The sequence below is a fragment of the Pipistrellus hanaki genome (assembly GCF_964339955.1).
Source record: "Pipistrellus hanaki genome assembly, chromosome: 6".
Lineage (NCBI taxonomy): Eukaryota > Metazoa > Chordata > Mammalia > Chiroptera > Vespertilionidae > Pipistrellus > Pipistrellus hanaki.
Window position 1 is genome coordinate 59,050,611 of NC_140508.1, and position 27,209 is coordinate 59,077,819.

A 27,209-nucleotide genomic window follows, 5' to 3' on the forward strand; every position below is an offset into this window, starting at 1 on the left:
ATGTTGAATCATTCTTGCTGTCCCAGAATAAACTCACTTGGTTATGATGTTTTATCCTTTTTATGTATTCTTGGATTTGATTGGCTAAAATGTGTTAAGAATGTTTGCATCTACATGCATGGAGAGTATTGTGGTCTTTTCCTTTCTTATGGGAGCTATCTCTTTCTGGTATTCAGGTAATGGTAGACTCATATATTAATTAGCTAGCAAATGTTTCCACCTCTTTGATTTTCTAGAAAAGTTTATATAGAATTGATATTATCTCTCCTTTAAATGTTTGGTGAAGCAATCTGGGTTTGAAGTATTCCTCTGACAGGGTGTTTAACTGCAAATTCAATCTCTTTAATAGATATAATGCTACTCAGGTCACCTATTTCTTCTTGAGTGAGCTTTGGTAGGTTCTATCTTATAAGAAATTTGTCCTTTACACCTAAGTTGTTGGACTTACTGGCATAAAGTTTATAATATCCCTATATTATATTTTAACTAGAGGCCTGGTGCATGAATTCTTGCACTTAAGGGGTTGGGTTCTTCAGCCCAGCCTGCACCCTCTCACAGTTCGGGAGCCCTGCAATTGATCACATCACAGAGAGAGGGCCTGCCCACCCAACTGGGTCTCTGCAATCAATTTTCCCAAAGAGGTAGGCCCTGCCCACCTGGCTGGGGCTCTGTGATCAATGGCTCCTCCAAGGGAGGCCCAGGCTACCCACCACAGCCTGCTGGTCAGTGGCCTGGGCCACCCTCTTTAAAGCGATCATGGAGCCCTCCGATTGATCATCCTGCTGGCTGGTGGCCTGGGCCTCTCTCTGCAGGGTGATCATGGGTGATGGCAGGGTTCCTGACCAATCGCATCACACCTGCCTTGACTGACCTGGCACCAGTGGGTGTCCTAGTGTGGTCGTCCAGATGGTTGGATGGTCCGTCATTCGCTGTTTGGCCATTCAGCCAATTTGCATATTATGCTTTTATTATTATAGATATCTGTCAAATGTATAGTGATATACGTAACCTCTTTCCGTCCTGATATTGCTAATTTGTGTTATCTCTCTTTTTTTCCTTAACATATCTGGATAGAGGCTTATTAACTTTTCTGAACCAGAGTTTATCCATTCAGTTACTGAAGAACATCTTATTGTTTCATTTTGTTTTTGTTAATCCTCACCTGCAAATATTTTTTCTATAGCTTTTCAGAGAGAATGGAATGGAATGGGGGAGGGAGGGTAGAAACACTGATGTGAGAGAGACACATTGACTGGTTGCTTCCTACACATGTCCTGACCTGGGGTGAAAAGCAAACCCATAACCCAGGTATGTACCCTTGACCTGGAATCAAACCTGAGACCCTTTGGTGCAAGGACCGGCGCTCTTAAGCACTGAGCAACACCTGCCAGGGCAAGAACATCTGAATTGCTTCCTGGTTTTGCCAAATATGAATAAAGCTGTTTTAAACATTGGGTACACGTTTTTCACAAGGACCTAAGCTTTGAAATCCTTTGGGTAAATTACTGAATTGTATGAGAAGGGTATGTTTGTTTTTGTATGCAACTGCCAAACTGTCTTCAAAAGTAGCTGTACAATTTTGCAACCCCACCAACAATGATTGAGAATTTCTATTGTTCTACTTCCTTAACACTGTTATCAAAATCTTTTTAAAAATTTAAAGTGGCATTTTTTTTCAATATAGTATTTTTTTGAGATATAATTCCCAAAATATTAAGTTCACTCTTTTAAAGTGTATAGTTCATTGGATTTATTTAATTGTTTGTTTTAGTATATTCACAAAGTTGTGATACCATCACCCCTAATTCCAGGACATGTTCATCTCAAAAAAGCAATTCGATATCTGTTAGGCTCCACCCTCCATTACCCCTCTCTTCAGGCAAAGTAGGGAGAATTTAAGAAACAGGTCATATTTTGATTTTTACATACATATACACTGAGTGGCCAGATTATTACAATCTCTGAACGTATAATAATCTGGCCGCTCAGTGTATATTCTATATAATAAAAGGCTAATATGCAAATTGTCCCCTCGACCAGGAGTTCTACCAGCAGGCAGGCCAACCAACTGCCCATGTCCCCTCCCCCTGGCCAGGCTGGCTGGACCCCACCTATGCACTGGGCCTTTAATATATAGATATCATAATAATCTGGCACTCAGAGTGTGTGTGTGTGTGTGTGTGTGTGTGTGTGTCTGTGTATCCATATAATTAGTTTATTTTAATTATGCAGTAACTATACAAACACTAATCTCAATTTCTTTGGTAGATCAGTAAACTGAATATATTGTAGCATAGATTACTTTGAGTTAAGCAGATGTAGTTGCTTTGCTCTCATAGCTAGAAGTACAGAAAAACATGCTGTCCTCTCCCCAGCCCCAAGAAAAGATCCTGTCATTCTCTTTACAAAAGAGCTTGCTGCCCCGTTTGAGTCTCCTCCTTTGTAAATACTGGGTTTGAATGTATAATGGTTTGAAATTATTCTTTCGTTCATCCTTCATCACAGCATTCCCCATTTCTAGCAAGGTGCTTGTGCTCAGGGTGATTCATAGTTCTATAAGAATTTAACTGCTGACGTGAACTTCAATTGGTAAAAAAAAAAAAAAAAAAAAAAACCCAAAAAAAACAAAACACTCCAGCTTTTAAAACCACTTAGATTATTCCTTGTTGAATGACTGAGATTTGTTTGCTGTTTTAAGCCTCCCCCTAATCTACAAACACATTTTTTTGTATCCTTTCCTGCCAACAGAGGCATACCTGGTTTACCTCCTGATGGAATGGCTTCACCAGCTTCTCCTGTTCCTTAAGAGGGTGAGGCAGGCCAGGAAAGGGACAGAAAACTGGGGTTGCGAGTGGCCGGATGAGCACGAGAGGACGCCAGAATGAGAGTGAAAGGCAGAGCCACAGAGTGGGAACCTCCTCTCCTCTCTGTCCTGGCTTCTATTACTCTGACACTATAACTTCCTTTTATCGCCATTGCCTTTCAAGTGCTTTTGCAAGACATCCAAGTTAAGCTTGTTTATATGCACGTTAGAATCCAAAGATTCCTGAGAAGCCAGAGCGTAAAAACAAAGGATTTGTCCTCTTACTTTATCTGAATGGCCTCCCGAGGAAGCTAAGAAGGCAAACAGCTGCATTCATGGGGCTGTGCCCAGGTCTTTTTCAGAGAGCAAGTGCTTTATCTTACAAGAGCCCTGCTAGTCAGTACCTAAGACATTCCTCTCGACTGGCACCAGCATCATTCAAAGACACTGGTGATGAAGATTATGTTCTCATCTTCTTTTCAGAAAGGGAAGGGGAAACCATTATTTTTAGGGTATTCTTCCTAAAACTCTTGGAATATGTTAGATTGGAGAGCAATGTGAATACATTTCCTGTATATTTAGACAGGTATGTCTTCACCATGAAGCTTAACTCTGTAGTATAGGTATCAAGGCCAGACCAAGACCCGGGTTAGGCTCATAATTGGGCAGTCTATAAAATAAAAAAAGCATTACATTAGACCTCATCTTCCTTTGGGAAGCAGGTTATTATTGACTGTTTAGTTTTACTTAAATATTCCTCTTAGTGTGGAATATTAAAATATTTTTCCCAATTTTATCAGTTAAGAACGATTTTGGCTGCAAGCAACAATAGCAACAACAAAGATTAGTTTTTAAAAATAAGAGTTTATTTTCTCACATTTTTGGAAGTACAGAGATAGGCAGCATTTCACATTGTTTCTGAGACTTGAGGCTGATAACTGTAATTTTCTTGGTTTTTATCTCATGGTTGCAAGATGGCTGCTGATGCACCAGTCATTTTATTCATATTTTAATAAAGGAGAAGGAGGAAGGGAAGGGAATAGCACCTATATCAAGAAAAATATGATTTTGCTGAAACTATGGAGAGGGGTAGTTCTTATGTGACTTTGAACAGAATTGTGTCCTATGTCCACATTGGACCAAGGGAGCTGGGCAAACAAGCCTTGAGAATGATGTTGGGTCAGAGAGGAGTTCGGATTGATCTAGTTTTGATTATCTTTTTACATTCTAGTCATATGTTAGTTCCCTTAAGATATTTCAGCACCTGTTATAGCCTGATCCTAAATCTAACTATGAGCATGCTAGCAAATATAGCTATCACTTAAACCATGGGTTTACTATATGCCATGCATTTTAAGTATATTAACTCATTTAATCCTTATAATAACTCCATTAAGTATAATATATGATTAATACATGTATATATATTAATTCTCACCTGAGGAATGAGGATTTTTTTCCATTGATTTTTAGAGAGAGTGGAAAGAAGGGGGGGTGGGTAGAGAAGAGAGAGAGAGAGAGAGAGAGAGAGAGAGAGAGAGAGAAGAGAGGAGAGAAGTATTGATGTGAAAGAGACAAATCAGTTGGTTGCATCCCACACACTTTCCGACAGGGTACATGCCCTTGACCGGAAATCAAACCAGTGACCCTCCTGTGTTAATGCCAATGCTCTAACCACTGACAGGGCTGATTAATATTTCTGTTAGATAGGACAAGGCTCTCAAGGTCTGACCAGTTCTAAGTGTTATTGCTAAATGCTATTCTTGCTAAACATTAAAATGTAGCACAGTATTTTGTAGATGCAGATGGAAACAGGAAGCTCTTGACAGGAGCTCAACCAAATAAGTGAGTCAACTGCAAAGAAGAAATCAATATGTAATTGACTAAATAGAGTATGTAAGCAAAGGCTAAGCCTCCCTTTGCGGAGACAGCTTTGAATATGTCTCCTTGCTGCAAGTAAATAAAACTACCTTGCAACAACCACTTTGCATTCGTATTTTATCGATTAAGAAATGGAGGCACAGAGATTCAATAGCATGTTCCAGGTCATAGATCTTGGAAGTGGCAGAGCCTGTATTTAAATCTGGACCAGCTGGCTTCAGAGTTTTCCCTCTAAATGTCTATATTATATTCCGTCTCTGGGATAAAAATATGTATAGCTTTATGGAGATATACAAATATCTGAAGGGACTTTCGAAATTAAGAAAGATTACTGTAGGGAAGTCATTTGTACAACATGGAAAAGGTTTGAATTTAAATCCTGGCTCCTCTATCACTAGTCAACTAAAGGTCGTTGGCATCAATTCAGTAACGGTAGGAATCCCCAGTTTGGAGTGTGTTGAAGAGGAAGCTTTGTTCAGTGCAACAGCTCAATTGTGATACAGCAGGGCTATGAAAACAACTGCTGTTTGGAGGCCCTGAGGGGAGGCAGCCCTGGGCAAGGTGACCCTGAGTCAGGCTCCTCTCCTGCAAGACAGTTCTGCTCTGCCCTGCACTGGTCTGTCCTGCTGTGGTTCAGCAAGACATCTTTGGTGTTTCACCTCCAACCATGGCAATGAAGTCTGAAATCTTTGGCGGAAAGGGGAAGTTCACTCTCAAAAGCCAGAGGGGAGTGACATATAGACAGAAATCCCCACCTCTAGTCCCCGATTGGTCTGTCCTCATATAAATGAAGATTCCACATTCTTCTAGTTTGATTGGATCAAAAGACACTGACCTGATTGGTTATAAGGAGCTGCTCTGATTGGTTGGTGAAAAATCTGATGGGGATATAGCTGCACAGCTCTGATTGGGTAAGGAAAGACTCAGTCTAGGATTCCAGGAACTCCTTTGTAAGCACTGGCTCCAATGGCAGCAACACAGTGCAGGCAGGCAGTTTAGTGCAGAGGCAGGTAGTTCAGGCTTCTCCCTGAAGTGCAGCTTGAAGGAGAGGCTCCTCTGTAGAAATGGCTGCTGTTTTCAGAATGTGTGTTCAGCCACTGAGAGACCTTTTTAAGAGGTATCGTCTTTCTCATCGCCCACACTAGTCATTCATTCCGCAAATATTTCTGAGTTCCTGATATTTGCCAGATACTGTTTAAATTAGATAGGCATTTTCCCTCTATATTCTAGTGAGGAAAATAGCTATAAAAATTTCAATAAGTGAATAAATTAATTATATATGGTCGATAAATACGAAGAAGGAAATGTAGAGAGCTGAGATGGTAGGAAAGTGTTCTGTGGGAGTTAAACAAAATATTTATAGTATTCTGTGGGAGTTTCACTTCTAGTTAAGGCATAGATTAGGTTGTGGCCGACTAACTTTCCCGCTGTAACAAGTAGAGAAAGAAGGATCAACGTCAAAATCATGTGTGTGTGTGTGTGTTTTTTTTTTTTAAATAAAAACCTTAATGGAGCCGAAACCGGTTTGGCTCAGTGGATAGCGTGTCTGTCTGCAGACTGAAAGGTCCCAGGTTCGATTCTGGTCAAGGGCATGTACATTGGTTGTGGGCACATCCCCAATAGGGGGTGTGCAAGAGGCAGCTGGTCATTGTTTCTCTCTCATCGACATTTCTAGCTCTCTATCCTTCTCCCTTCCTCTCTGTAAAAAAAAAAAAATCAATAAAAAATATATTTTTTAAGAAAGAAATTAGTATTATTATTAAAAAAACAAACAAACAAACAAAAAAACCTTAAAGGGGAGGTGTGGACACAAAGAAGTCTAAAGGAGGTAAGTCCCATGGGGGGAAGAGCTTTCCTAGGTGAGCAGAACCTACTGATCACTTCCCTCCGTGGAATATATCTCTCCCCGAGTCTGTGCACTGCTAGGCATAAGATCACACCGGCTTAGGTAGAGAGACTCTATTGGAGTGAGGAGGCACCAGTGGAGTTGTTAATGGCTGTCTGCACTGGCTCAACTGTTTGGAATTTGTAAAAGTACCAAATGCAGAGCCAGTTCTCCACACCTGACAGTTCTCCCTCTTGGGATTTTTGTGCTGGTGCGCAGCAACTCAGAAGGCTGGGAGCTGCACTCTAAATCAGAGAGAGATTTCTGTAGTCCCATGGCATTATCCCAAAGTCCTCCGAGCAGGAGGGACCTATAACAGAGACAGGACAGGTCTCCCCCTTGAAGGTGACCTAAAACTCAGCCCAGACCCAACTTAGCTCCTGGTTTGGTTGAGGTAATCTGTGCCTCACTTTATTTATCAGATAGAGGAAAAGGCTTGTGTTTCTGGAGGAAATTATGATTAATTTCAATATTCTAGAATTCTTTTAAAATCAATGTCTCCATATAATCGAAGTTGTAATTTGCAATGGGAAGAAATGTGACCCATGGACAACTAATTGACTATATTTCAATATTAGCAGACATACTTTTGGCACAGATGTTGACATTAAGAGACAAGAATTTTCAAATAATAACAAATACGTTAAAGAAATTAAAGGATAAAAAGATGAGTAATGTCAACATAGAAATAGAATCTCTCAAAAGAATGGATTGGACATTCATGATGTAAATCTCCTCCCCCCCCCCAAAAAAAAAAAAAAAAAAAATCAGAATTGCAGCATTCATTGGATGGACTTAACAGACTGGACACATGGAAGAAATGAAAAGTGAGCCAGAAATCAGGGCAACAGAAAAATCTCTAAACAGAAATATAGAAAACGGGTGGGGGGGAAAAGGCAAATCTGATTGTGAGGGATATTTGGGACAGTGTCAAATGGCCCAACAGTCCTGTTTTTGGAGTTCCAGAGATAGAGGAGAGAGAATCAGATGGAAGACATATTTGAAGAGAAAATGGATAAGAATATACCAAAATTGATGAAAGATTCTAATAGCTCAATAAACTTTTCTATGCCAAGTGAACATATTCATTAAAAATGAAAATGAATTAAAGATGTATTCAGAAAGAAACCTGATGGAATTTGTTGTACCAGCAGATTCATGGTGCAAAAAAATGGTAAGAAGAGAGATAAGAAATGCTTATAGGAAGTTCTCAAAGCTAAAGGGGAATGATTTGTTATGGCTACATGGACATAAAGGGAGGATTAAGAGCACAAGAAAGACTGCTTATTTATTTTTAAAAATATTATTAACTTTTAAATAAAAACAATAACAATGATAACTGCTGTGAAATGGAGACATGGGAAGAAGCAACATTATGACAACAGTAATATAAAGAGGAGAGAATTATACTCTTGTAAGTTATTTTATTTACATTGTTGAGGGATTGTAAAATATTAATTAAAGGTAGACAGTAATAAGTTCTAGATCTCCAGTAATCATTAAAATAGAATACAATTTATTCCTTAAAAGATAACTGAGGAAAATACAATAATAAAATGTATTTTTAAATACCATTTTGAAGTTATGGTAGTTAGCGTGAACTTAAACTCTAATCTTAAACCTAATGGCCTTCTTCCCCAAAATAGTTGCTCTGTAACACATTTGCATTCTGTTTTCATGTAATGTTTTCCTGGTATTGTTATGAAATTTTTAAAAAATACAAACAGCTGACAAAGCTTAGACTCTATTTATCCTAATATGGTGAGGTATGCAAAGCCAGATTAAAGCTCATCGAAGTGTTGGGTGAGCCTGAGGATCACAATTACTCGTATGTGATGCTTAAAAAATGGAGGGTCATGGTCCCTACTCCCTGTGACGAAGGAGGAAATATTTGTCTCCTTAATTTAAAAAGTGAGAACTCTTCCAAATGTGCTTATCCAAAAAATGCTGTCTGTGTACTTTGCCAAAAAAGAATAGTTGGTCATTGCAATTAAAGCATTCCTTAGGTGGATTGTCTCAGATGAAACCAGCATGTTACTCAGATGCTCATGTCTGTATTTCTTGTCTGTTCCCCCCAGCCCTCAGCAGTTTTATGATAATGTCTTCTCAGAATACCCTTTGCCTCCTCACCCCAGTAGGGTCCCTCTACCTATGCAGGTGGTGATTCTGTTCTCCCTGAACTGACCAGGGGTCTCTGTGCTGCAGGTGGATGTCCCACTTCCCCATATGAATATAGGGTTTCTTTTGTGTGTGTGTGTTTGTTTTTAGTCCTCACCAGAGGATATTTTTCCATTGATTTTTCAGAGAGAGTGGAAGACAGAGAGAGACAGAAACATTGATGTAAGAGAAACACATCAATTGGTTGCCTTCTGCATGCACCCTGGCCAGGGCAGGGATTGAGTCTGCGACCTAGGTATGTGCCGTTGACCAAAATCTAACCCGAGACCCTTCAATCACTCTGTCCATTGAGCCAAATCGTCTAGGGCAAGGGTTTGCTATTAAATATTATATATTGTTTTCTGTCACTATCCCATCTCAAAAGGCAACATAAATTTTTTTTTCAATTAAGAAATTCTGGTAAAGTACACATGAGATAAAATTTACCATCTTCATTATTTTAAGCTTGTATTAAGTACATTCACATTGTTGCACAACCATCTCCACCATCCAACTCCAGAATTAATTTCATCTTGAGAAAATAAAACTTGGTTCTCATTAAGCAACTACCCATTCCCTCCTGCCCAAGCTCCTAGAAACTACCTTTCTACTTTCTGCCTCTATGAATTTGACTACTCTAGGAATCTCAACTAAGTGGAGTTTTCAAGTATTTGTCTTATTGAGCCTGGCTTATTTCACTTAGCATCAAGTTTTCAAGTTTCATTAATGCTGTAGCATGGAGCAGAATGTCTTTCCTTTTTAAAGCTGAATTGTTTGTGTTAAATGACATTATGTTTATCCATTCATTCAATGACAGCTATTTGGATAGTTTATACCATGTGGCTTTTGTGAATAATGCTGCTATGAACATGGATGTACGAAAAATGTCTTTGAGACCCTGCTTTCAATTCTTTTGTCCTTTTACCCAGAAATAGAATTTCTGGGTCATATAGTAATTCTATGTTCAAAATTTTTAGAAATCTCCATATTGTTTTCTACAACAGCTACACCATTTTATCAATACCTTCCTACCAACAATGCACAGGGGTTTCAGTTTCTCCACATTCTCATCAACATTGTTTTTTTTATTTTTATTTTTTGTGACAACCCAAATAGGTGTGAGCAGTCAACCTTTTATCTCCTCTGTCATCATCTTAGATCCTTTGCAGAGATAGACTATGTCTGTTTTGACTAAGGCAAATAACTTTCTACTTTATGAATATGTGAAAATTTTCACCTCAAACCCCTCTCTTCCTTACTAGCTCCATTTCTTCACTGACTTTAAATCTAAATTCAATTTTGTGATTTATGACATGAAAGAGACTCATTTTAATTCTCAGATATTCTTTCCTCAGAAAATCCATTCCTCACTGCCGAAGAATTAACAGGATGCTCTCCAATGAATCCCTCCATTCTCCTGCATTCAGCCGCTCCAACTCACAAGCCTCCGTGGACAGCGCCTCCATGGACAGCGCCTCCATGGAGGATTTCTGGCGGGAAATAGAAAGCATTAAAGAGAACAGCATGGGAGGGCAGGAGGAGCAGGCACCAGCTGAGGTCAAGCCTGTGGATGGTAAGTGCGAGCTTCCTTTTCTTGTGTGCTAACTTTCTTTGTATGCTCTCTCTTGTTCTGTCAGTAGATAAAACTCATTTCATTAGTAGTTGAATTTAGTGGAATTCAGCATATCAGCTACCTGTTCCACTGATTTATATCTACTGGACTGACTCAAAGTGGCTTTTTATTTTTTTTTTTAAAGAATATATTTTTATTGATTTCAGAGAGGAAGGGAGAAGGAGAGTTAGAAACATCAGTGATGAAACAGAATCATTGATCAGCTGCCTCCTGTACACCCACACGGAGGATTGAGCTTGCAACGCAGGCATGTGTCCTGACCAAGAATTGAACCATGACCTCTTGGTTCATAGGTCGATGTTCATCCACTGAGCCATGCTGGCCACGCCATTCCCTTTTTAATATGGTTCACCAACAACCTTACTGATGTGGTAGGTTAGTACAGAATGGCACAACTTAGGTTCACCTTTGCATTTTCTGTTAAAGGACAGTTTATAAAGCAAACAAGCAATAAAAACAAAAAAGAAAATAAAGATTTGCCTAGCTAAGATATTGGAGCTGTGAAGCACATTTGAGGCTTTTATTCACATACCAGTGCAGCAAGCATGGTCCAAGACGACTAGACTGATATTTTGACAGGCATTTACAAATCAGTCTAATCTGCTCTTTAGACAAACCTCATTCAGGAATGCCTGTTTAACATAGCTCCCAAAATTGTATGTGCAGTGGACTTGCTGTTACAAGATGTTGTTATTCTGAATCCTTTATTATTTCTGTATCTCTAATTTACAATAGCAATTGATTCTTATTATGACTAACTTTTCATTTTTTTTAATTGCCTTCTGAAAAATTGAAAGAATACCTTATGTTCAGAATAAGGAGAAAGTAAGAGAACAAATAACTGTTGAACCACATACTCTGTTCAAGGTTGTTTTTATTTTTTATTTTTTTACCATTTGTCATAACTACATTGATAAAACAATCCTCATAGCTGAGTAAAATTTTTGTTATCATTATCTCTATTTTATCAATAATACATTGAAGCCAAAGGGTATCTTAAAACCTTCCAAATCCATGTATCTAGTAAATAGTAGCATTGGGATTTGAACCTGCCTTTGAGTGATTAAAAGCCCTTTTGGATGCTGTTTAAACCCCTATTTTTCTATTATGATTTTAGTTTAAATATTCATATTTTTTCTTCTTTTGAATTGATAGTCCAGATATAGCTTATATTTAACTGTCTGGCCAAGAAAAAAAAAAAAAGCAACTTTACTCAATCTGCCAATTAACTTTATTGTACTAGAAAATACTTTAAAATTTGACTTACTTAAAAAAAATACAATACAAACCTTTCATTCATTTTAATAGGCCTTTTCTATAATTTGGGAAAAAAGAACAATCTTAATATATTGATTATTGACATTTCTTATTCCCAGATATGCACAGACCTACAGATATACACATCCAATCAGACAGAGAATGTGCTAACACCCTCTCGGTCATGTTATTTTTCAGAAGGAGAACTTGAAGCAGAGTGGTTGCAAGATGTGGGTTTATCAACCCTGATCTCAGGTGATGAAGAGGAGGATTGCAAAGCCTTGCTCTCCACATTGACTCGAACCCAAGCAGCTGCAGTGAAAAAGAGATATAATACTTACACTCAAACCATGAGAAAAAGGAACAAGCAGTCTGTCAGGGATGTCAGAGACATCTTTGGAGTCAGCGAATCTCCTGTGAGTAAGGAACACGGCTCAACAGGTTTGGTTTGGTTGGGTGAGAAGGTGAAGGATGGGAACATGGAAAACATATCATCCACTAGGTTTTAAAGTAAACTAAAGCAGACAGCACAGTCCGAAATTTTACAAATTTGAAATGTAAGCTATCATTCCTTATCCCATTCATCAATCTCCCTCAACATTCAATGTATTCTTTTTTTCACTGAAGTTATAGAATAAATTTTTGGCAACAGGGCAAGTCTTTGTGGGTGGACTACACAGAGCCTTTTACTTAAATCTAAGTGCTGAGTGGAAACAGGTAAAGGAGCCCCAGTATCATAAGCAAGTCTGGGTGGTTTGTTTTAAATGGAGGTGGGGGTGGGAGAGGAAGTAGGGATAGCCTTTATGGTCAAATAAGTTAAAAATGTAAACAATTGAAAGGTCTGAGCATTAATTAAGTAGGAGGCAGGTGATTCATAAGAAGCATAAGGGAAGCATGACGTGTTGTGAGGAATGGCTGGTTGAAATTCCACCTTACCGGGGAGTTCCAAGGCCACACTTTTACTTCTGAGGCTGTGAATCCTATTTCTATGTTTGTTTCATGGCAAGCTCTGCCTTACAACTCATTCATTCATTGCATCATTGCAATGTTGTATCGCATCATCATTGATGCAAAAAATAGTTATTGGACACATTACCTGTGCAAGGTCCTAGATTAGGTTCTATAAGGATGGGATTCTTAGAACCTGGAGGGTGATTAGTATATAGATAAAAGGAAACTTGATATTCTGCTGCAATTACAAATAAATTTCCCTGGGCAAGTTAGTTCATCATCTGTGTTAGGTTTTTCATCTGTGTAATTATAATATCAATAATGACATCAATTAAAATTTCAAGGATTTTGGGTAGCAAGCATAGTTGAAGCCAGTTTCCAATTTGAGTTACTTTAGGTTGTCTATGTCATATCTTCCCTTAGATATATTTATCACATTGGCTAGTTGCCAGGGAAGCTCACATCTACTCCATTAACCTTTGCATTTGTGCTAAGAATGTCCTAGAGTAGCACTATCATGTAGAACTTGCTCTAGTGATAGAAATTATCTATTTCTGTGCTGACCAATACGGTAGCCCCATTCACATGTGGCACCAGCATTCGAAATATGGCTGGTGTAACTAAGGAACTGAATTTTTATTTTTATTTCCTCTTAATTGACTATAGTTACATGTGACTAATAGCTAATGAATTGAATAGCACAGTTCTAAAATCCACACACAGCCACACGTGGAGAGCACCTGGGGCAGAGTGAACAAGAAGGGCTGCAGACGGCAGGCTGAGTAGTAACAAGGCTGAGGTGCTGCCTGGTTCCCATGAGAGGATGTGATTGGCTTGTTTGTATAATTTCACAGCTGGCAAGGAACTGAAACCCACCACTCAGGGATAATGAGGAAGGATGGCTGGTACCCTGGATAAGGATCTTTGTCTGGCTGGGGTGCCTTATCTGGGGGAGCAGAATGGGAGGGGAAGTTGTGGTTTGGCCACGTATGGCCTCCCCGAGTTTTCCAGTGGTCAAGGCAACACTTAACAGTGGGCCTTATGGTAGGCCTTAAGCTACACTGACACCCCACACCTAGCCATGGATTCTCATGAGTAGTCTGGATTTATTTTATTTCTTTTCTCTTTCATCGCTTTTATTTTATCACTTTTATTTATCACTTTTATTTCAATTTCTTAAAGGTCTTATCCCCTTCTTTTAAAGGGTAATCAAGGGGCCGCTGTAGTGCCAAACACATGAAAAAACTTCTCCCTGAGATGGAAGAGGACATTTAAGTTTCACTCCAGCCACACCAAGTTTATAGAATGAGAAAGCAAGTACAACTGACCCTTGAATATATAAGTGAACCGGGCAGTTCCAACTTCTGTTGTTAAGGGTCAGTTGCACTGGTCTTTCTCACAGGAGGAGGAGAACTAGCATCACAGAATGACTACAGAGAATAGTAAAAGTATTAATTTGCATAATCACATATAAAATGTTACATCTTCTTGGCAGATTGTACCTTTTTTTTTTTTTTTCCAAAATAAGAATTTATTGAACGATAATGCAGTTACAGATATTGCAGCAGGAATAAACAGAGATAGCTAGTAAGAGCACAGAAGTATGGAGTAAATCTGCCCTAACATGCGGTCTATCTTTGTAAATGATCCTGTGTACTTGAGAAGAATGTGTATTCTGTTGCTTTGGGGTGAAATGTTCTGTGCCCAATGAAATCCATCTGATCCAGTGTGTCCCTTAGGGTCACTATTTCCTTGTTCAGTTTTTGTCTGGAAGATCCCTTTCTAGGCCCCTGATTCTATTATATTCACCAGTTTATTCTGTTCATTAGATTTTTTTATTCACTTGATTTTTAGATTCACTTGTTTATAGATATCTATTTGTTGTTCATAATTTTTACCTTTTTCTTCTTCCTCCTCTTCTTAAAGAATATCTTTTAGCATTTCATATAATACAGGTTTGGTGTCTCTGCTTCATCTCTTCTTCTGAAGAATACTGTAGTTCTTTCATTTGGGGGTTGTTTCTTTGTCTCCTCATTTTGGTTATTTTGGAGTTTGTGACTGTGTATTAGGTTGATCCCCTATGCCTCTCATTCTCTAGTGCAGGACAGTGTTAAAGGCTGTTTCTGACTCATTAGATCAGGCAAAGTGAGTCAAACCCTCAGGGGTCTTCAAACTACGGCCCGAGGGCCACATGCAGCCCGCAGAGGAGTCTGATCCTGCCCGCCAGGTTTTTTGGGCAGTGAGCGCAGCCGAGGTGTTACAGTAGGAATTAGTAGTTCATATAGTCCGGCCCTCCAGCTCTCTGAGGGACTGTGATCTGGCCCCCATTTTAAAAAGTTTGAGGACCCCTGCGACTGCCTCTGTTGATAGCATTCCAGTTGAATTGCCCCCCAGGCAATGGTTCTCAGGTGTGGCCAGAGTTTTTTCAACATAGTAGGGCAGTTGCTTCTGCCTGGAGGCTGATTGTTATTTTTAGTCTCTTAAGTGGCCTCAGGGTAAAGTGTTTTCCAATAGGGTGGTTGACTGTCTTCCCCAAAGCCAGGCAAATATATGTGTGGGAAGGATGTCCTCTGTTGCCTGTGGGAATGGCTCTGCCCAGGAAACTGGGGGTGTCTTCCTTCTGAGCTCTAACCTCTCCCCTCCCCACTCCACCTCTGACCTAGTGCCCAATCCTGGCTTCTACTTACGCAGCTCCAGTCCACTCTGCCCTCCCTCTGCAGAGCACAAGCTGGGCAGCTCCACAGGGAGTTTTGTGTGTTGGCTCTTTAAGAGGGTACCTGAATTTTCATTTGTCACTCCCTAGCAGACAGCAATCCTGCTGCTTTTCATAGCCAGATGTTATGGGGGTACCCTTCTCAGTTGTGATGCTGTCTGCCGGGGAGCCCAGCTTGGGGATTACATCCCAGAGTTCTCAGTGGCAACACCCCACAGTTGAGATATTTCTCTGGAACTTTAGTTGCTGTATCTATGTGGTTTCTACTTTACGTCCTCGGATATCAGGGTTCTCTCCTGTGAGTCTTCTGTGGATTATTCTGTATTTTAGTTGTAATTTAGTTTTTCTGTATTTTAGTTGTAATTCCAGTTTGTTCCTGAGAGCATGTCCGTGCAGCATTCACTTACTCTGTTGCCATTTCCTCCAGATTGGGCCTTTTATCCATTCAGCATATCTGGCAAGAAATATCTCTGGATACTAAAATTTCATATCTAAAAGCTTAAATCCTAACTTGATGAGTATCAAAATGCTAGGCCTTAAGTCATTTCTTTAAGATATTTGTAAATATTAATCTATTTGCTTTTACATATAATGTTATTGTTGAGAAGTCTGATGCCTCTAAATCTTATTCTAGTGTTTATATTCTGCTTTCATTTTCATTTTTCTGGAAACTTTTTAGGTTTATTATTTTTGTTGGAGACCTGGACTGTCATCAGGATATGAATTTTTTCCCCCCTCATTCTTATCAGCACTCAGTTTTTTGTTTCTGAAAAATGTTCCTTTCAGCTCTGAACATTCTATTCCCATCATTTTTCTATTTTATTTTTTTCATTTTCTCTATTTTTCATTTAATTGCTTGCATTAAACTCAGATCTCCTAAGATTTCTTTTACATTTTACATCTTTTTCTTTTCCTGTTTGTTTTGTACGCTAACAACAAAGATTTTGTCTACATCATTTTGTAGACCCCTAATCCTAATATTTGCACTGAGTAGTTATAATTTAATTACTATTAATTTTTAAACTCAATTATTTGTTAATTCAAAAGAACTCTTCCTTTTTTACTGATTTCTCCTTTATTGTTATAGATAATTCCTGATTTATGGATACAATAGCCTCTCAAATCCCTCTGAAATTTTAAAATCATTGTAAGCTGCCTTCTTGTCTCTCAATTATCTCTTTCTCTCAGAGTGTTTATATCACTATATGTCTTTTCAAGATACTAATTTTCTCCATGGCCGACTTTTTAATGTTGATTTTCTCCAATGAAAATTAACTAATTAATTAATTAATGAGTTGATTAATTAATGACTTAGGGCAGTGGTCAGCAAACTCATTAGTCAACAGAACCAAATATCAACAGTACAACAATTGAAATTTCTTTTGAGAGCCGTATTTTTTAAACTTAAACTACATAGATAGGTACATTGTTTAACTTAATCAGGGTACTCCTAAGCTGGCCTTTGCTAAAAACTCAAGGGGCCAAAGAGCCACAGCTTGTCGACCACTGGCTTAGGGTATGTCACTGCTATATAATTTCCTGTCATTGTATAGCTATTTTCCCAATTAACTCTTTTTTGAATAAGAGGGAAAACTTTCGATTCTGTATAAGTCAATTAAGTATGAGAGCCATGCATAAAGGGAAGTTAACAGCTCCTGCATTAGTACACACGGACACATATTACACACACATACACATACATACACCTCTCTCTCTCTCTCACACACACACACACACACACTCACACACATACACACACACACACACACACACTCACTCACACACACACACACACACACTCACACACACTCACACACATACACACACACACTCATACACACACTGACACACATACACACACACACACACTCACACACACACACACTCACACACATACACACACACACACACACACACACACACACACACATCTTTAATGCCAAAGGGAGAACGGTGAAGGACTTCATTTTCTCTCCTAGACAAAGCTGATGTTTTCCTTTTATTTTCCTATCCATGTCTTTTGTGGAGATTCAGAGAGACCTGATCAAATGAAAGTCTTCTTTGGTCCCAGCATGGACATCTTTCCAAGGCAGGTAGCTTACTTCATTCAGAGTGTCTTTCTTGGGTTCATACATAGCTGCTGCCTGCTGTTCAGAACAAAGGGCTGCTGGAAGGTTAGCCTGGCCCCTCTTTTCAGAAAACACTTTACAGGAAGTTATCCTGGCCCCCCTTACTGCCCCTTACTGCCCTTTAATATTTTCACTCTGAGCTTTGTTGTCTATTTGCTTTTTGTGGATCTGTTCTTTCCTTGCCAGCAAGATTGTCTTATGCTATTCTGAGTCTGAGAATTTTTGTACAGTTATGTAACAAATCACTTACTTTTTACTTCCCACTCTCTAATTTTGAGTGATTGGGAGTGGTGCACCCTCAGTCCTTCATCCTCACCTAAGTTTTCTTGTAGTGCCTCCTTAGCATTGTTCCCACTTCAGTATAGGTATGTGTTTTTGTTATTAATGCAATGCATATACTTTTGGAGAAAGAAAATACAGAGAAGCAAGATGAAAAATAAAAGTTACTAAGGTCTCATATAAAAGTTTATGATTTTATTAACATCCTTTATATTTAATTTTGCAAAAGTTGGCTTTCATCAGGGAATAGAATATTTTCATATTATTTTGGAGAATGTCATTGTATTGAAAATGCAGTTAAAAATCTTAGAGCATAAGCAAGAGACCTACAAAGCAGCCCATGACTGTCAGAATAGACTCCAAATACATTTCCTGCTTAATGAAAACCAGAGCGTCTCCAGTGTTCTGTGACTGAGAATGAAACATTTGTGTAGGTCATATGTGCTTGTGAGATAATCTAATGTATTTTCAATCTTACAAATGAACAAAACTGTCTATTCCCGCTATTCATTTATAAATCATTGCAAAATATAGTCATGATGTCTGATATTAAAGCAACATAATTTTATCACTAAGTTGCATGACTTATAACTACAATTAGAAGTTCATTTTCATTAAAAAATAAGAAACCTGTAGTTCTGAAGTTTCATAAGGATCTGCCCTTTATTTCATTTGTTCTGGTCATTGATTCCTTTCCATCTTCATCTTTCTGTCTTCAGTTTTTGGGGACTGTCTTCTGTTATGTCTTCCTTTTCCCCACATTTTCTATGTCCCACTGCTTTAGAACACAGATTAGATGGTTGTTACTTTGCTTGAATTATATTTCAGACGAGATCGGGCACGTTCAGGGTGGTATGGCCATAGACTTGAATTATATTTCAATATCCCACACTTTTTTTTTTATCATGTTAGTTTATTTGCTTTGTGTTCTAGATTTATTCTTTATGTTCAAATTAGTACTATTTTTCTTGGTTGTTTTTGTATTACTTTTAGCTGGTCTCAAACTTTTTATAAATTTTAGCAAGATTATTCTTATTTCCAAAGAACAACTTTTTTCTCTCTGATGTACTCATTAGTATAGGTAGGCATAGGTTTTTAACTCATAGCAGTGATCCATAAATTACTGTGAAGATAAGAATTCAAATATTATAAGGAATCAAATTATTCTGATGTGTTCTTTTTGTTGAGGTATAATTTACAAACAATAACTGCATAATTTACAATAACTATATAATTTACAAATAATAACTTCACTTTAGGTATATGATTAAGTTGTTTTAACAAATGTTTGCACCCAAGTAACCATAGTCAGCCAAAATATTAAACATTTGTATTCTCCAGAAATTTCCCTCAGACCCTTTCCAATTTATTGTCCTCCCATTCACAAAGATCACCAGCCAATCAGGAGTGAGTATGCAAATTAACCCAACAGAGATGGTGGCTACCCAGGCCTTCTGCAAGGCCCCAGGGGGCTCCAGGCCTCTGGGCAGTGTGGGAAGGCAGAAAGGCGGCTCTGGGCTAGAGCAAAAAGGCAGCTCCAGGCAGAGCGAAGGCAGTGCTGGCAGCCAGGAGAGGGAAGCCCATTCTTGCACGAATCTTCATGCTTTGGGCCTCTAGTTATAAATATAGTAGGCACTTTTATATCTGGCTTTTTTTACTCAAAATAACTTGTAGATCCATCCACTTGTTGCTTGTATTAGAAGTTTGGTATTATTATTACTACTAATAGTTCATTGCATAAATATAATACCTGTTGATGGACATTTGTGTTGTTTCAAGGTTTGAGCTATCATGAGTAATGCTTCCATGAATATTCATGTAATATGAAGATTTGTATATTCTCATTTCTCTTGGATAAAGATGCAGAGTAATTCATATTTTTGGCAAACAGCCCCATCAATCATAGTTCTTAAAATCTACAAGGACTAATTTCATAACTAAAAAATAACTAAATTCTATTGCTTTTTTTAAACAACAAATACTAGATGGGTTTTTTTATGTGTATCCTAAGTGGAGGATGTTCTCAACTAAACTTTGGTCCTTGTGGTTGAGTTCATAAAGAAAAATAACAAACTGCCATGTAAATATTTTTTTCAGCGTTTCAGTATCAACTAGATATAAATATTTAGTTTTCTCTAGTTATTTTCCAAATGTAAACATCTGTGTAGAGAACATGTTAGGTTTTGGAATGTGAGGCAGTAAGTGGTGCAAACAGTGAAATGTCTGCCTGCATGTGGATACCATCTGGTCAGGGACATGCACATGTCTCCTCAGGTGGCAGCAAGCATCCTCAGGGTTTAGGATTTACATCCAGTGCAGGGAGAACTTCTGATCAAGACTATGGGTCCTGGTTGTTTTCTCCTGTTCAGGTTCCAGTCGCTCCCCCATAGTCCTGTGTATTAGAATCCTATCACAGCAAGAAAGTGAGATGATCCACCAAACACATCATCCGTGAAAACATAGGGTAGAAAGGGTTCTACAAGGCATAAGATACCAGCACACTTTCAGGTGGAATTACAGCTCTCCAGGCCCCTACATTCTCTGCAGTAATTATTTTATGATGGATTAGTGTAGGAAGGGAGAGGGAAAGAGAGAAAGAAACATCAATAATGAGAGCGAATCACTGATAGGCTGCCTCCTGCACACACACACACCCCTCCCCCCCTTACTGGGGATCAAGCCTGCAACCTGGGCATGTGCCCTGACCTGGAATCAAACTGGTGACCTCCTGGTTCATAGGTCAACACTCAACCACTGAGTCATGCCAACCCAGCCTGGCCCATTTTATTTTTTCCATTTTCTTTTTATCTACAAATATCTATCAGTTGATATCTTACAGAATTCTTTACTGGTTTAAAGTGCTGTTAAATATCTGTTCCTTTAAAAAAATATATGTGTTTTCACCCTGGCCAGTGTGGCTCAGTTGGTTGGAGCATCGTCCCATGTACTGAAGGGTGCAGGTTAGATTCTCTGTCAGGATACATACCCAGATTGCAGGTTCTATCCAAGGTCAGAGTGTGTGTGAGAGGCAACAAAGTGATGTTTCTCTCATGCATCAATGTTTCTCTCTCCCTCTCCCTTCTTTTCTTTCTAAAATCAATGAAAGCATATCCTTGGGTGAGGATTTAAGTATAGATATATAGTTTTCTATCATTTTTAGTGATTTGAGGTGGGAGGGGATATAGTGATTGTGAAGTCACCATCTTGACTTGAGTTTTTTTTAGTTTTGTGCTTTATGTGTTTATTTAAAAAAAATCTTATTCATTTTATAAAGTAATGCATGCCTTCTATAGAAAATTTAGAAAATAGTGTCAAGCAAGATGACTGACAGTATTTTAAAAAGACAAAACTATATGTTTTCATAGGTATAAATTATATCCAACTTTGTAACAGGAAAGAATATTCCAATCTTAAATTTCAGCAAAGCCATTGTACACTGAAGCAAACATTTCTTCGTCCCAGCTTTATAAATTAAAAATAACTTGATGCTATTGCTACTGAATTTTAATCTCTGAAAAAGGTCATTTTAGTACCTGTTAAAAAAAAAATAAGATGGGATGAGTTAAGTTTGTGTTTGGCTGCATGTAATAGAAAATGAAGAGTTGCTTTGCCTCACACAAAGGGATGTGGTTCAAGTGTGACAGAGAAGCCACATGATGTCCCTTAGCATCGACCAACCTCAGGTGACCTTCTGGCATTCTTCCCTGTGGCCATTGTCCTTACTCAGACAAGGTGCTTCGCAATTCCAGGCTTTCATCCATGTGTTGTCATGGGCATACACAAGCTGACCCTGCTCTTTTGTTCAAGAAAGCCATAGCTTTGCTGGAAGTACTCTTGGTAAATTGCCATTTCACCTCATTGTCCACACTTATCACATGATCACTCTTAGCTGCAAAAGAACCTGGTGATCAAGTTCTGTAGTTTAACACCCAAATCTCTGGAACAAAACCAAGATGTTGCTAAGGAAAATGGAGCTTGTGGTAGGCAATGGAAGCGTTTGCCGCAGAGGCCAGTGTCAGAGGGTGTTTAGGCGGCTACAATAATGAACCCTGAAGGGCTGGATGCAATAATTTGGGCTCAGGCAGTTGTAACTTCATAGATTGCCACATGTAAACAATTATGTACACAGTGGAATGCACCATCACATTAGAAAATATTTGCCCGAATAAGAATGCACTTTCCTTTCTCCATTTAGCCAGATGCTGCTTCTCTCAACAGTACTACCTTGTCAGATGGGTCCCAGGATGAAGGGAAGTTTGCACTTCCCGGGAGTGGCTCTGTGGTAAGTCATCGCATGCCAAGACAATTGCATGTCAGGGCAAAATTGCCAGTTCAAGGCAAAAAGCAGCAGTTTCTTCAAAATAGATAAGGAAAACTGTCAATAACATTGCAAGAAAACTGCAGCTGCCAGTAGACCTAGGAAACTTGAAATAATTAGGAGGAAGGGGACTCAAAACTGTGGAGTGGATATATTTCAGTTTAAAAGAGGACTTCATAAATTAATACCACTGCAGCCAGAAACCAAATGGTGTTCTTTACATCTATCAAGCATGGAGGAACTTTACGAACTTTGGTCCTTTTAGCTGAATTCATATGCCCATCACCGAGACTTGTGGATTGTATCATTTTAAGTAGTTCTAGAGTATTTCTACTCCCCTCTTTTCCTACCACTACTTCCTTAGTACAGAAACTTGTCATTATCTTTCTGTATTGCTGAAATAGCTCCTTAAGTCACCTCCTGGATGTTTGTTTATACACTCAAATTCATCTTCCCAAAGCTGCAAGTCTTGCTCAAAGCCCTCCATCCTTCCCCCCACCTCCTAGTTAATATGAAAGCTCCTGGCACAGTCTGCCTCCCTAGCTGACTCTTCCACCCCAGACGTTTTGTATGAGCCCCAACAAAGGGACTGCCCGTGGTTCCAGGCGCACACCAAGCAGAAATGGAAGTGGGATGTTTGCACAATTGAGTTGCTAAGAAAGTTGGTTGGAAAGGCCTTGTTTTTGAGGCTTTTCCATGGCAATTCCGTGACCACAATTTTATTTGTAATAGGACTGATACTAGTCATGTTTTTTTTCATTTCTTTATTCTTTTCTGCTAGCTTCTCCATTAATTCATATATTCATTCATTATTTTAAAAATCCTTACTGAGTACATATCGTCTGCAAATAAGATTCTTGAAAATTTGAGAGTGTAAAAGAGATAAATGATCTTTTTGTTGGAATCATAGACCTTACTGGGGTAGATTACTTAGATTTTGGTTTTATTTTCATTTTGTTTTTTGAAAACTGATTTAATGCTGATACTGACATAAATAAAAGTTCCAGGAAAAACGAAATCTCTTTGGCACCAGTCTCCAATGTGACTGATTTTGGTTTGTTACTCAAAATATCTTTACTGCCAAAACCAGTTTGGCTCAGTGGATAGAGAATCGGCCTGCGACTGAAAGGTCCCAGGTTTGATTCAGGTCAAGGGCATGTACCTTGGTTGCGGGCACATCCCCAGTAGGGGGTGTGCAAGAGGCAGCTGATCGATGATTTTCTCTCATCGATTTTTCTAACTATCCCTCTCTCTTCCTCTCTGTAAAAAAAAAATCAATAAAATATATATATTTTTAAAAATATCTTTACTAAGAAATGTCCAACAATTGGTTATTTGCTAGAGTAGCTCACAGATGCCAACTTAATTCTTAATGCGCCTGTATTGAAAATCATTCTAGAACACATGTGTCAAACACAAGGCCCGTGGGCCAAATCCAGCCCGCCAGGCCTTGTAATGTGGCCCGCACCGCGCTGTCATCACTGCACTCCGCTGTCAGTTTATGACATTGTCAGTTTATGACTGTTCAGTAAACCATTCAGCCCGCAATTTAGGCTGGATTTTAGATTTTGGCCCCTTCTCTGATTGAGTTCGACACCCCTATTCTAGAACATCTTACCAAGAGGTAAATGCATTCTGCTCCCCCTGCTTTTTGGTTATAAGAGCTACAGGCACCCTAGTTTGGTTGCCCAGGCTTTTTAGATGGTGGGATTTTCAGAAATTCAGTGAAATGGTGGCTGGGCTCCAGGGGTCCTGGCATGATGTCTGTAAAGGTAAATCTCACCTGCCTAGATACGTTCCCAGGGACAGTTTGCTGTCATCTACAAGACTACAGAGACTCCTGATAATTTGCCACATTGAAACTTATGTTATGTAATTGTATAAAGTAGGTAACCTAACTTTATCTTTTCCAAAGAATAACCTTGGCTTGACCAATTTTTTTTGTCTCTCATTTTTTCTATACATCTGAAATGAACCTCCATAATATATGAAATATCTATAAATACAGGGTTTATTTTTATTACTATGACTTTATAGTTTGTTTTTAATCTAAATTCACTCTCACTATTCTGCATCAAAATTTTCTTTACTCTTCTTAGAAATGTTTTCTTTTGGAAGAACTTAGAATAAGACTATTACTCCCCATTAAAAAAGAAATCTTGTTAGAACTCCACTGAGAATTTTATTGAATTTAAAGATTAATGTCAGGGAAAGAATTCACATCTTAAAATATTCTTTCTTATTGAGAAACAATGATTGTGTCTTTCCATTTATTTATATCATCTGTCCCTCAAAAAAACTTCATAATTTTCTATCTTACATTTTTTTTTCTCACACACTTTTTCACTGCTTAATTACTAGGAACTTACTAGTAATATTCTTCTTTCATATTTTAAATGGTAGGGTTTTTATGATATCTTCTAGTTTGTTTTTGCAGATTTATAAGGAAATTAATTATTCTTTTACAAAAGTATCTTGTAGTTTCCTTTCTGAATTTTTTTTTTTTTTACTTTTAAGAAATTTTCATTTGACTTTATAATTTGCGCAGATATCATTTGAAATACTGAAAATTTTATTTACCCAATTTATTTTTTCTTTTCCTTGTCTGACTGACTGACCACAGTCACTTATAACAATGAATAATAATTATGGAGCTCTTTAGGTAAGTTTTTATTTTCTTGTGATATTCTACTGTTTCAACATTAACTAGAATATTCTAGGTTTCATGCTTCTTATCAGGAATGGAAGTTGAATTCTATAAAATGATCCTCATCTATTAAAACGAATATATAATTTTTCTTATTTAAGCAATTACTTCAGGAAATTACAGTGATAGGTTTTCCTAATGTTGAACTCTAATTTTGTTGCTTAAATAAATCCTACTTATGTGTTATATTATTTTTTTATTATACTATAGAATATGATTTGTTACTACTTTAACATTTTTAACCACTAGTCTAATATGTCAGGTTAGTATGTGTACATGTGTATGTGTGTGTAATGTTTTGTTATTGTTACCAGAGCTATGCTATTCTTGATACAAATAGGTTGTGAACTTCTAATGTTTTTCAATATTTGGTAGTATTTTATAGTGAAAGAATTAATATGTTAATCTATTAATGCTAGCTAACTCTTATATAGTGCTATCTACTAGATATTGTTTCATGTGATTTAAATAGAATAAGTCATTTACAATTCATAATAACACTTTAAAATATGTTCTGCTAACATCTCCATTTTACAGATTAGGAGACTAAGCAATAGGGAGTTGTAGTACCTTGCTTAAAGTCACACAGTAAGTGGTAAAGCCAGAATTAAAATTCAAACAGTCTGGCTCTAGCATTACCTTTAGTAACACCTAACTATGTCATGATTAGAGTTTATGAACAAAATGTGTGACCAAGTGCATCAAGAATAATAAATGTTGCTCAGTGGTTATTGTTGGCCCATTGTACCAAAGGTCTCAAGTTCAATTCCTGTTGAAGGGCACATACTTGGGTTGCAGGCTTGATCCTTGGCCTGGTCGAAGCACATGTGGGAGGCAACCAATCGATGTGTCTCTCCCACATTGATGTTTCTCTCTCTCTCTCTCTCTCTCTCTCTCTCTCTCTCTCTCTCTCTCTCTCTCTCTCTTTCTCTTTCTTTTTATCTCTCTCACCCTCCCTCCAACCCCCATCTCTCCCTCCCTTCCACTCTCTCTAAAAACCAATGGAAAAATATCTTCTGGTGAGGATTAATAATAACAAATACTGTGTCCAGTGTGGCTCAGTTGGTTAGAGCATCATCCTGTACCCCAAAAGGTGACTAGTTTCAATTCCCAGTCAGGGCACATAGGTTGCAGGTTCAATATCCTGGTGTTGGGTGTGAGTGGGAGGCAACTGAACGATGTTTGTCTATCACATCAATGTTTCTCTTTCTCCCTTCCTCTCTCTGAAATCAATTTTAAAAATACTATATTTGTCAAACTCTGAGACATTAAGCAATGTAATATCTATGTTTTGGAAAGATATAAGCAATAAATATTTAAGAGCTAAGAAGATGCACTTATTTTTAACTTGACCTAGTTCTCTTTTGAGTAACTGTGTGGGCTGTACAGATCTGAACTGAATGAAGAAACAAAGGAAATTAGATGCAGGCTCAATAATTTCTTTTAATTCTCTTATACTACTGAACATAAATTAGACTGAAATGTAGGGTAGACCGTATTGATGGTAAATGTTTTGTGTTCATCTTCCTTGTTTCACAGTCCATCCTTGAGACTATTCCAGATATACCAGTTCATTCCAATGGATCAGCAGGCCCTGGACAGTCAGTCCAGAATTCCGTGAGCGGTGAGTGACACAGCCTCCTGCTGAACTTAAGCTACGTCTTCTCATTTTTGTACTGGTGCTCCATAAAGTTAGCAGTGAGTTTCTAAAAGGGAAATGTAGGTGTTATTCTCCCCATATTGATTCTGCCACTCCTGCGTGCACTCCTTCCACCTCCCAGCACCCTGTTTTGTCCCACCAGACAAAATGAATAAAGCCAAACTGAGAGCAGAATCTTTTCCTTTTTGCTACCATCATATCATTTAGAAAACACTGGCTTGGGTAGTGTCTTTGTTTTGGGGCCTCTTTCACAAATAATCTGGATTTTTTGTGATTTGTTGGAATCACAACGATGCTTCCCCAGTAGCAGCAGCTGTAGGTCCAGATGGACTTAATTTTAATATCATGATAATATATAGAAATATGCCATGTTTGGACTTCCTCTAGAATCCTCAAGGCCTTTCATGAGACAAAAATCCAAAATTGAAAACATCACACTAAATAGAAAATTTGTTTTGATAATGATTATATACTATGTTCTGGATCTGACACCTTTCTCTGGATGTAAACATTCTAACATGCTTATGGATTAACTTGTAAATAGTTTATGCTTATTTTAAAGTAAATGATATTGATTGATTAAGTGGCAAATTAAATATTCTACATCATTTTTTCTTAGATGATGATTATCAGGTAAAGAACATTCCACCTGAGGCTGAAGAGCTGTCCTTTGAAGTATCTTACTCAGAAATGGTTACAGAGGCTCCAAAAAGAAGTAAATTTAAGAAGTCGGATTTTAAGAAAGAAGACTATGTTTTTACTGTAAGTAAAAGCTTTTATCGTTATTCCACTAGCTGCCTGTGACTTCTACATGGCACAAACTAGAGTTTTTAAAA

At 38.1% G+C, this 27,209-nt stretch overlaps 1 protein-coding gene across 4 annotated transcripts in view; it reads left to right on the forward strand.

Annotated features, from left to right (window-relative positions):
• The window catches only part of ARHGAP28 (Rho GTPase activating protein 28), a 120,424-nt gene that overhangs the window by 65,973 nt on the left and 27,242 nt on the right, over window positions 1-27,209 (forward strand). For all 4 annotated transcript variants that reach the window (XM_084887736.1, XM_084887738.1, XM_084887737.1 and 1 more), the window contains 5 exons: window positions 10,082-10,299; window positions 11,815-12,032; window positions 21,884-21,970; window positions 26,253-26,337; window positions 26,993-27,135. In XM_084887736.1, the coding sequence (XP_084743862.1) occupies window positions 10,082-10,299; window positions 11,815-12,032; window positions 21,884-21,970; window positions 26,253-26,337; window positions 26,993-27,135 (751 nt within the window). The remainder of the gene's footprint in view (window positions 1-10,081; window positions 10,300-11,814; window positions 12,033-21,883; window positions 21,971-26,252; window positions 26,338-26,992; window positions 27,136-27,209) is intronic.